General features: G+C 42.7%; 1 protein-coding gene across 1 annotated transcript in view; it reads right to left on the reverse strand.

Annotated features, from left to right (window-relative positions):
• The window catches only part of LOC126095484 (mucin-3A), a 794,250-nt gene that overhangs the window by 357,220 nt on the left and 424,810 nt on the right, over window positions 1-12,220 (reverse strand). The window contains exon 6 of the mRNA XM_049910274.1: window positions 1,934-2,052. Within this exon, the coding sequence (XP_049766231.1) occupies window positions 1,934-1,970 (37 nt within the window). The 5' untranslated portion in view covers window positions 1,971-2,052. The remainder of the gene's footprint in view (window positions 1-1,933; window positions 2,053-12,220) is intronic.

Consider the following 12,220-nt stretch of genomic DNA (forward strand, 5'->3'; position numbering starts at 1 on the left):
TTTTAATAGATAATTAAATCGATAAGAGCAGTTGCGATATGCTGTACACAAGGCATTCGGAAATTTCCGTCACAAACTTCTAGGGCTTGTAGAGGGGAGTGAGTACATAATATTTTGAAGTCGAACCCGTGTCCGACGGTTTCAATTTGGATGTTTAACTCAACCACTTCTGCTTGAGTAACTGAATTATGCATAACGAAGTACAATTATTAGGTAACAATTCGAAAGCATACATAACTAAACCTTCATTTATCAATTAAGAACGTTTGCTTGTTTTAACACTTAAACATTATATTCTGTACGTACAGTCGGCTGAGTTCTTTTTTGTTTTGGAATCATGTAAACACGTAATGTTTAATTGATAATAGAAACAAATGTGCTTAGGCGATAAATTGATGTTTCTCCATGTTTCCTTTCGAACTGTGACGTAATGATTGTACTGCGTCATGTGTAATTCAGTTACTCAAACAGAAGTGGAATCCATCGGGGCCAGCCTCTGTGGCGGAGCGGTTCTAGGCGCTTCAATCTGGAGCCGCGCGATCGCTGCGGTCTCAGGTTCGAATCCTGCCTCGGGCATGAATGTGTGTGATGTCCTTAGGTTACTTAGGTTTAAGTAGTTCTAAGTTCTAGGGGACTGATAACCTCAGATGTTAAGTCCCATAGTGCTCAGAGCCATTTGAATAATTTTTTTTTTTTAATCCGTCGGTCATGCGTTCATACTCATATTATGTACCTACTGACCTGTACAAGTCCTAGATGTTTGTGACCGAAATTTCCGAACACCCTGTGTATACCAAGTCATAGCCTTTAAACGACTATCTCATGCCGGTTAAGAGCAAGGTCCTACGGAATAGCAAATGTAACGATATGAAGAAAGATGTAGAAGAAGCAGGCTTGAGGCAGGATGATCTGCAGTTTACTGTGAAGGAGGATTTCAAATAGTGGAGCTTCTCTCAGAAGATATGACTTGTACTTGATTACTTCTGCTCTGTCGGGGTCCATATTTAATGCAACTTACTAGCGAGGAATTGAAAAAAAAATGATGACGAGGTTTCGAAATTACGAAGACGTCTGTCCGGTCCTAGATATGTTGTACCAAAAAGAAAACCATTAAATTCCTTAACTCGTTGATGGGCTTGTATTTTCACAGAGCAAACGTTTATCGTTATATGAAAAACTGGTTCAAGGGGAAGAGAGTCTCTTAAGCCTCCAAGAATGTGGTGCTTTTTCTTTCCATCCTGATGGGACAGAAGCAGAAATGAATTGTGGTATTTGCAGCAACAAATAGAGAATCGTCTTTCCCGTGCAGCGCAGAGGGATGCATCGAAAAGTGGTGTGTCCTAAGAACAAATCTTGAAGATACGTTGATATGAACATCGCCTTTTTCCACTGCATACAATAAGCTGTGTCTGCGCCACATCCAGCTAGTAGAAACTTCAAGCAAGTGAAATTTACTGTCTAGGAAAATACAGTAAAGCGATTTAAAATACAACGCAATATCATCAGTACCCTAATACCTAATTTTAAATTTAAATTTCTTACTTCACTGAAAATTTACGGTCGCCATCCACATATAAGAAATCATAAAGCTTTAATTAAATTCGCTGTGTAACCTACTTGTTTAACTGGAAAGTATTATTAAAATAATAGAAAATCCAAGGTGGCTTCAGCTACCAGAGACTGTAGTCATGTGTGTGGGAACTGTGTGTGTGTGTCTGTGTGTGTGTGTGTGTGTGTGTGTGTGTGTGAGCGCGAGCGCGCCTATTGTCTATTTTTGTGTGACAGTCTTTTTGTTGTGCCTATCTGCGACTCAGCATCTCCGCTATATAGTAATTTCGAAAAGTATTCCTTCGGCAGCATCTTTTTCATATTACTTATGAAGGATGTTCCACTAATTCTACTTGTGAGAAGAGTGTCGTATTTCTGTTCTTACCTTGAAGAAGACAGATGAAGAAGACGAGGGGATCCATTGTTAATTCTTTTCCACTTGAGGGAAGAGACACTTAGCACATTATCTGCACGCAGCCGCGTGTGGTCGACGGTTCCGGTAACCTGTTGGAAGAAGGACATACTAATTAATCCCCATGTCTTAGTGAAACACATATAGAAATAAAAGTGCTACTGTCCGAAATATAACAAACTTGTCTCTTTTGTAGAATTCATCAACTCTTAGAGTTTTTTTCTGTTACTGTGTCCTAAGCTACAGAATTTTTTAAAATTGAAAAGCAATACTTCCGATTTTTTTATGCGAAACAGCTAAAGTTTTTTAGTTAAAAGAAAGATTTTTACCATTCTGCGTCTTTATTCTTTATGTCTACATATTTGTAGCCCTCTGCCGCGAGAGGGCTCCAAAGCGTCTCGTGTAACAAGACGGGTTGTATTGTAACTATGACAGTGGGTGAGTGCAGTAGTTCGAAGTGTTGATACACATATGGAGCACCCTGACCTTCAGCATGACAGTTCCAAACCACACACCATCGCTGCGACATCTGCCACAAACCACCACCTTGGGTTAACTGCCATCCATCATTCCCCATACAGTTCCGACTATGCCCAATCCAATGTTCATCTATTTCTAGAACAATTCCTTCGAGAAGTTCATTTTGATAGTGATCAAGCGGTGTAAGCAGAAGTAAGGTTCCGGTTCCGTGAACAGAAGTCAAACATTCTACTGTGATGGTATCAACAAACTGGTTTCTCGTTGGGAGAAATGTGTTCATCACCAGAGTGATTACGTTGAGAAATATATGGACATGAAGAACAGGGGTGTAGAATGTTAACAACAGTCGTCTTATTTATAAAGTGTAAGAGTTTGAGCATAAAATATTCGGAGGCATTACCTTTAACCATATCCTCGTATAACACAAACACCGAGTCTGTGCAAGAAACCATTGCGGCAATTGCTGGTGTATTTACCAATACCATCATCCCACAGTAGCAAACTGGCTACCGCTATGAGGGCAGAGAAAATAACAAAGTATTTATGACTTCGGGCTCATAAAATATGATTATCGAAATATCCCTGATGACTCATTAATTTACGGAAACTCCACATTTCTTCGAGGACTAAGAAGGACATTTTTACTATGTTATAATTAATCAATAGTAGATATAACTCATCCTTAGAAAACCATGAAGGAAAATATGAATGCCAAATATTCTCTAGAAGACGAAATCTAATGATCGATTACTTGTTATTGAAAATGTGTCGCTTGTCAGGATCATAAGGATTCGGCGCCACTTGAGTGATCGTGGTGCTCTCTGAACAGCTCGCAACTCACGTGCAAATTCATAGTCGTTTGAGTTTTTTAAACAATTGGCAAGGTTTTATAACTGAAAAAGAATTCCATTTTCAAGGACAAAACGGTAAAGTTGAATACAACATCCAGCCGTTCGTTGTGGCCGAGCGGTTCTAGGTGCTTCAGTCCGGAACCCCGCTGCTGCTACGGTCGCAGGTTTGAGTCCTGCCTCGGGCATGGATGTGTGATGTCCTTATGTTAGTTAGGTTCAAGTAGTTCCAAGTCTAGGGGACTGATGACCTCAGATGTTAAGTCCCATAGTGCTTAGAACTATTTGAAGCATCTGAACTACATCTATATACATACTCCGCCAGTCACAGTACAGCTGATGGTGCAGAGTAAATCCTACCAATACTGAAGACTTTTTATCTCATTCCATTTGTTTATGTCGTGCAAAAAATGACTCCTCTAAGTGCGCCTTAATATCTCGTACCTAATTAATACGATCGATATACGGGACATGTGAAGCTCTCAATATAATGGTCACCAGACTTCGTCATCTAAATTGCACAGTCTAATGAGGACGTAATACGAACAGAGAGTCAACCAAAGAAAGGCAGAAGGAGTAGGAGAACTGAGAACCACGAAATAGATACTGTAAAGGAATTCTGTACCGTGGTAGCAAAATTACGCATGACGGACAATGGAAGGAGAATTTAAGCCGAAGACCATCATGGGCGAAGAGTCCATTCTTGGACAAGATAAGTCTACCAGTGTCAAACATAAGCCCTAAACTGAGGAAGAAATTTCTGAGAATTTACGTCTGGAGCACAGTAGTATATGAAATTGAGTCATGGACTGTAGGAAGACCGGAACACCAGAGGATGTAAGTGTTTGAGATGTAGGGCTGCAGAAGAATGTTGAAAATTAGGTGGACTGATAAGGTACCTATGGAAAACACTGACAAGAGCAAGGGACAGAATGCTAGGACATCAGGAAGTAACTTGTATGGTACCAGAGGTAGCTGTAGAGGCTATAAACTGTGAGGACAGTGACTGGAATCGCTGGCCGGAGTGGCCGAGCGGTTCTAGGCGCTGCAGTCTGGAACCACGTGACCGCTACGGTCGCAGGTTCGAATCCTACCGGGGCATGGATGTGTGTGATGTCCTTAGGTTAGTTAGGTTTAAGTAGTTCTAAGTTCTAGGGGACTGATGACCACAGCAGTTAAGTCCCATAGTGCTCTGAGCCATTTTTTGACTGAAATGTATTTAATTAATATATTCATTTGTGTGGATTTAATTAATTTTGTATAGAGTTAATGTTTTAATTAATTAATATTTAATTTAACAATTAATTAATTTTTAATTTTAATAGGCAGAGTGATAAAGTCAAGTGGTAGACGCGCCGCGACAGTGTATCAAAGCAGTTGTTCCACAAATGGGAATGGAGCATTATCTCTAAATCAAGTGTTCAAGACATTATCCAGCATGTCTTCAGGAAGAGAAAAGCGTGCGTCAAGTTTATCCCACACTCTGACTCTGAACGAAAACAATAACCTACGGACCCCTACTGCAACTTGGCTGAAACGGAAAATGCGGAAAATTGTTTTCTGGGAACAAAACACGGGTCACGAGACTTGATGTTACCAGTACGACCCTATCACAAAACGAGAAAGTGCAGAAATTCAGATGAAAGTTCAGGGTTTTGAAAACATAACTGACATGCAAGCCCACGTGACCTGTAGTCGAACTTCCCAAAGACACACTTTCAGATATTTGCACATGATTCAGTGCATTACACCGAAATGGTGGGCGAGTATGTAGAACACCTGAAGCATTAGAACCAACACCTTAACTCGTTATTTTTTTTTATTAATCGACTGTCGAAACTTTTTGGACTGGCGGAATTGATGTAGATGCGGAAATGCGGACAGCGCAAATAAAGGCGACGGCCCACAGAGCGAAGGTGAGGTGCGGGATACGTGCAGTGCGCTACTTACGGGCAGCGAGCCGTCGCTGGGACACACGTCGGGTGGCGGAGCCCGCGGCACTGAGGCGACAGCGGTGGAGGGGCAGAGTGTTCCGTCTACCTGCGCTGCTCTGCGCTGCGTGAGAGCGGTCCCACCAGGGGCGCAGTGTTCCGGGCCGCGCCTGACGCAACGTCAGCCTCAGAGGGCGCCGCGGATAGCATCGTGGCCCCGCCTAGGGCGCAGGGAGCAGCCAGCCGGGCTTCCACCGCTACACACTACACGCTACGCGCTAGGCCTTGTGCGGCAGCGAGATACGCCGCAGAAGCCTTGAGCGACATCCGGAGGGCCACTGTGTCGAGGCAGACAATGGCGGTGGCAGCAGCAGATGCGTTGTCGTACAACGCAAGCAATTACCGGCGGACGGCGCCGAGTTAGGGCAACTCGCAGCCGCGGCACTATCAGATCGCTAGCTCTGAGAATGGCGCTTACTACTGGAAAATACGACGCGTCGACGCAAAGTTTTATCACTACGAAAATATAACGTGGAGATTCTTTTCTGCGACTCAAAGCCTCAAAATATTGCCACTATTTTCGCACTGTCTACAGGCGTAATAATAATAACTAAAAGTAGTAGTGGGGCTCAGTGCAAAGAAATATTTAAAAAACTGGGTATCCTTACGGCATCAGGTCCATACATGTACCAACCTGTTGTTGACATCAGGGATAACATTACGAAGTACTTCACTACTGTAAGACGCGATCAGAAAGTTTCATTTTTATGACATTGCTGCAGCATATACACTACTGGCCATTAAAATTGGTACACCACGAAGATGACGTGCTACAGACGCGAAATTTAACCGACATGACGAAGATGCTGTGATATGCAAATGATTAGCTTTTCAGGGCATTCACACAAGGTTGGCGACACCTACAACGTGCTGTCATGAGGAAAGTTTCCAACCGATTTCTCATACACAAACAGCAGTTGACTGGCGTTGCCTGGTGAAACGTTGTTGTGATGCCTCGTGTAAGGAGGAGAAATGCCTACCATCACATTTCCGACTTTGATAGAGGTCGGATTGTAGCCCCTAGCGATTGCGGTTTACCGTATCGCGACATAGCTGCTCGCGTTGGTTGAGATCCAATGACTGTTAGCAGAATATGGAATCGGTGGGTTCAGGAGGGTAATACGGAACGCCGTGCTGGATCCCAACGGCCTCGTATCACTAGCAGTCGAGATGACAGACATCTTATCCGCATGGCTGTAACGGATCGTGCAGCCACGTCTCGATCCCTGAATCAACAGATGGGGATGTTTGGATGACAACAACCATCTGCACGAACAGTTCGACGACGTTTGCAGCAGCATGGAGTATCAGCTCGCAGACTATGGCTGCGGTTACACTTAACGCTGCATCACGGACAGGAGTGCCTGCGATGGTGCACTCAACGACGAACCTGGGTGCACGAATGGCAAAATGTCATTTTTTGGATGAATCCAGGTTCTGTTTACAGCATCATGATGGTCACATCCGTGTGTGACGACATCGCGGTGAACGCACATTGGAAGCGTGTATTCGTCATCGCCATACTGGCGTATCACCGGGCGTGATGGTATGGGGTGCCATTGGTTACATGTCTCGTTCACCTCTTGTTCGCATTGACCGCACTTTCAACAGTGGGCGTTACATTTCAGATGTGTTACGACCCGTGGCTCTACCCTTCATTCGATCCTTGCGAAACCCTACTTTTCAGCAGCATAATGCACGACCGCGTGTTGCAGGTCCTGTGCGGGCCTTTCTGGATACAGAAAATGTTCGACTGCTGCCCTGGCCAGCACATTCTCCAGATCTCTCCCCAATTGAAAACGTCTGGCTCGTCACAATACGCCAGTCACTACTCTTGATGAACTGTGGTATCGTGTTGAAGCTGCATGGGCAGCTGTACCTATACACGCCATCCAAGATCTGTTTGACTCAATGCTCAGGCGTATCAAGGCCGTTATTACGGTCAGAGGCGGTTGTTCTGGGTACTGATTTCTCAGGATCTATGCACCCAAATTACGTGAAATGTAATCAATGGTCAGTTCTATTATAATATATTTGTCCAATGAATACCCGTTTGTCATCTGCAGCAATTTTAATGGCCAGTTGTGTATCAACCTGTTGTTAACATCAGGGATAATATTGGTTCATATGTTTCAAATGGTTCTGAGCACTATGGGACTTAAATGCTGAGGTCATCAGTCCCCTAGAACGTAGAACTACTTTTACCTAACTAACCTAAGGACATCACACACATCCATGCCCGAGGCAGGATTCGAACCTGCGACCGTAGCGGTCGCGCGGTTCCAGACTGTAGCGCCTAGAACCGCTCTGCCACCCCGGCCGGCAGGGATAACATTGCAGAGTCCTTCACTACTATAAGATGCGATCAGAAAGTTTCCTTTTGAGGATATTGCTGTAGCATATATGTAACGTAGCGCGACTCTAACGCGAATACCCACTGAACAGCCAAAACATTACGACCACAGACTACCACGACGTTGGATGCCGCCTGGTGCCGTTGCGGACACGTGAGGCGGTAACAAAAGTGTGTAAGCGGAGCAGACTCGGTTTATCCTAGCGAAGAAATGTGACGCAAATTGGGAAAGCCATTGAGATAGCGACTTTGACAAAGTACAGATTATTATTATGCCGAGCCTGTGAACGAAACTGATCAGATGTTCACGTACTAATGTCGTGAACACCTACTGCAAGAGGCTACCTAAAATAGCTTCATTTAAAATCTTTTTTATATCGTGTGTAGTGTTCACACCGTGTGGATTTCATATGTTCAGTCGCGTGATCTGAAATAATATTGTGTTGTACCGTACATTGATTTGGTGGTTTCAGTACAACATTTATTTCGTCCAGCGTCTTTAGAATATGTGCCAGCACTTAAAACTCAGTCGTTTTGTACTAAGTAAAACCTTTCCCCTGTTCCAGACGCAATGTGTGTATGGTTTAATTACATTAATTGAAGTGACTAAAAACTTCGTCATGAGGCATCTAGGAAACCTTCCCTTCGTTCAGATATAGCATTTACATGTATAGTCCACCCAGACAGAATTACCTATCTTTTTGAAGCTTTGAAACGTTGCAACACTGACGCAAGAAATCATTCAAAATCACACATGTAGACACTGGAGAAAGTAGCACAAACCAAGTGGAATTCCCAAGGTCGTCACACATGATTAAAATTAATTTTTTATGAGTTATTTTATTTACATATTCGACGGGAGTTATTTCAGTAACGGTTGTTTAAAACATAATGTATCAAATACAAATATCGATATAACAATCACACATAAATGAATTGTATTACAGTGACTGTGGCTAATTGACACGTTGTAGAAAGGCATTTCAAAGTTATCGCAATAGCTGAGCAACGCGCTTTGTGGAGAAGGAAAAATATCTCATTCCTGTCCTGGCTGTGGACTGCAGGATATTTTCCGTTGTCTTTTTGTTTATCAGTCAAGTAGCGGAAGACTTAGAAAGACATGGGTATGACGCGAGCTGGAGTGGATCACATTGTCGATAATACCTTGAAAGGGAAGAGCCAGAAGAAAACATATTTCATTTCATCATGGATTTTACATTATGACATATCAACAATACAAGTTGTGCGTCTGGTAATCGTTAGGTGCCTCTTCACAACAATACTTAATTACTTCTGTTAGTGCTGAGCGTCTTACGGAGCATTTCCTTTGCGTCAAATCTATTAAATGAGTTAAAATAAAACGAATAGTTATGTGATATAAATATATATGTAGCTAAATATGTATATTTTTTAAACAGTCTGAAGGATAGGAATAATGTTTGAGACCTTTAAATCTTATTGTAAACTCCGAAATATTTCTTAAAAGTTCTCTTACATAAATGCGCAAAGAAAAATATATTTAAAGAACTACGCAATTTAATACCCCAGGTCATTATAAAGATTACCTGGTAACACATGGAATAAATACTACGTGCTACACCCGGTAGGGATTGGCGTTGGGTGGGGTTAGGAGGCCTTATGTTTGACAGAATATAAGCAGATTTAATGGTTAGAGTAGTACAGGATGAAGCCCGCCGTGTTTTGTTTGCAGATTTTATGACTCGCTCCACTCGCTTGGATGATGCAATCTGACTACATGTTGGCTTTAGCACCACCACATTAACGTCACTTCACACGTTCGTGAAAATAATTTAATCTGTCACTTGCAACAGACACATCAGCTGTTAGTCCAGGCTGAGTGTTGCATTTTAATTATGTCATGAAAAATGTAACATAATGAAACAATACCAGTGAGTTCCCATGTACCGCCAGAGGACTCACAAATAACTCACAATAACATAGTCAATCTAGTCTGCATGAAACTGTGCTGCCGTTCATAACAACGATCCAAACAGTGCATAGCTTTTACTTGCACCGTCAGTACCAGACTTCCAAACAATATTCATTTTCAGATTATAGTACGATATTCGCTGAAAGATGGATTGGAAATATAAATTGCTATCACTCAGCTACAAATTGTTCCTTAGAAAATATCCTGACGATGTCTACAAGTGAATTACCTATCGAACAACATGAAGGAATCCGAGTTATGTCTCTCCCTCGCTTCCCCCCTCCCTGCTTCCTCCGGAGAGTGTGCAGAAATTCACTACGATTTAACATAAAACAAGTCACATCCGTTACAACTATTTAATAACGACCAATTTTCTCTTCTTCTTCCTTCTATTGCTCTTCCCATTCATCCTCTTTCTCAATTTCTGTATCTCCGTCTATGTCTAGATATACACCATAAACCACCAATTGGGGCATGGTAAATGTACCCTTTAACACGACTAGTCATTCTCTTTCCTGTTCTCCTTGCATATGTAACGAGGGAAAAACGACTATCTGTATGCCTTAGCACGAGCAGTAATTTATCTTATTTTGTCTTCGTGATCCTTAAGCGAGATTTAAGTTGGGAGTCACGAAATCTTTCCGTATTCAGTGGCAAATGTTGGTTCTCTTAGCTCTTCCAATAGTGTTTCGTGGAAGAAACGTCGTCTTCTGTCGAAAGATTCCCATTTCATTTCACGGAGCATTTTCGCGATTCGCGCGTGGTGAACCAACCTACCGGTGTCATATCTGGCACCATGCCTGTGAAGTGCTTCGATATCTTCCTTTAACCTGACCTGGCGTGAACCTCAAATACTCTAACAGTACTTGAGAACTTTTCGCACAAGTGTTATATTCGCGGGCTCCATAGATAGGCTACACATTCCTATTATTCTCCTAGTAAACCGAAATAGACCTGTCGCCTTCGCCACTACCAGTCTTACGTGCTGTTTCCAGTTCATATTGCTTTGCACCGTAACGCTTAGACATTTAGTTGTAGTGCCTTTGTTTAGCTGCAGACCACTAATACTCTATCGAACATTACCGGACTGTTTTTCCTACACATTTGCACTTTCCTACATTTAGAGCAACCTACCATTCATCAACCGAAATAGTAACTCTGTCCAAATCATTCTGCATCCTCCTACAATCACTCAACGACGACACACTCCAGTGTGCTACAGCGTAATTAGCAAACTGTTCCAGACCACTCTACGTATGTAATGGAAAAGAGCAGTCCTATCTGCTTTGCCCAGGGCACTTCTGACGGTACCCTGGTCTTTGATGAGCACCCGCCGTCCTATATAATGTACTGTTTTCTCTTACTTAAAAACTTTTCGAACAATTCAATTTTCTGAGAAAAGATTGCGTATGCTTACACCCTTGTTAACAGTCTTCAGTGGGGCACTGTGTGTCAAAAACTTTACGGAAATCAAGGAATGTGAAACCAGACTGTTACTATTCATCCATGATTCGTAAGATATCGTACGAAAACGAGACTGACACTGGATCTCTCTTATTATTACCAGTACTTCATTTTTTTCTTACGTTAAGTGAAACAGTAATAGATTACAAAGATACAGTTGCAAAAGAACACTCACAGCAATTGCGGTCGTCCGGCAGCAGCTAATATGGTCATTACACGAGTATATATTAGGTGTTCTAAGGAATGGCAATATAGATGTTGTGTTAATCTTTTGTTGTACTTGTTTCAAAAATTAATGTGTAAAGAAATGGACAATTTAGAAAGCTGGTTGATGAGTGATCAATAAAGGTAAACGCATGTATAAAAAATCTATGTGCAGGTTAATATTTAAAGGATTTACACATGAAGATGGGAATTCGTTTTCGAAACGAATAAATTGATTAGCAGTTCTTTCATAACACTTTTTTGTTTTCTGTGTACAGAAGCCTTGCCGAAATGAGTGATGGATGCAGAAATTCCCTTTCACGTCGTGATAGGAGTCGCTGTTGTTGGGTACCCATCGGATCACGGCGGAGCAGCGAACAGAGCAACGGGTGTTGAGACGAAGCCCGCAGGCGGGCAGGAATGCTGGGTGTTGGCACGAAGCGAGCTTCCCAGGCAGCGATCGGCAGCGAGATTGGTCCCCCGACGGAATCCATTGACGCCCCAACGGCCGTCATCGCCAGCGCAGCAGTCGTACGTCGGCAAGCAGCTGTTGCTATTCTGCACGGCGACGGAGAACTCACATCACCGGGGAAGCATCAGATACCTCATCGCCTTCTTCTGCTGGTACTGTGTTCGACCTCAACGTTCTTACTGAGCGAACCAAAGCAGAATTCTAGAGACCAAACCTCCATTCTGTACAAATATTACTTTTTCCTTTTATTTATTTAGGCTATGGGCTAAGGATTGTGGCCTCATAGCTAAGTGGGACGGGGTCAGGCTTCAATTTCGAAGGCCGTAGAGCAGTACTCGGTACTTCCTGTTGAAACTATCTAGTAGATTAAAACTATATGCGGCATCAGGACTCGAATCTTGGACCTTTGCCTTTTGATTACAAGTACTCCACCGACTGAACTACCCAAGCACGATACATGACCCGTCCTCACCGTTTTACTTCCGCCAGTGCCTCAT

The sequence above is a fragment of the Schistocerca cancellata genome, chromosome 8 (assembly GCF_023864275.1).
Source record: "Schistocerca cancellata isolate TAMUIC-IGC-003103 chromosome 8, iqSchCanc2.1, whole genome shotgun sequence".
Lineage (NCBI taxonomy): Eukaryota > Metazoa > Arthropoda > Insecta > Orthoptera > Acrididae > Schistocerca > Schistocerca cancellata.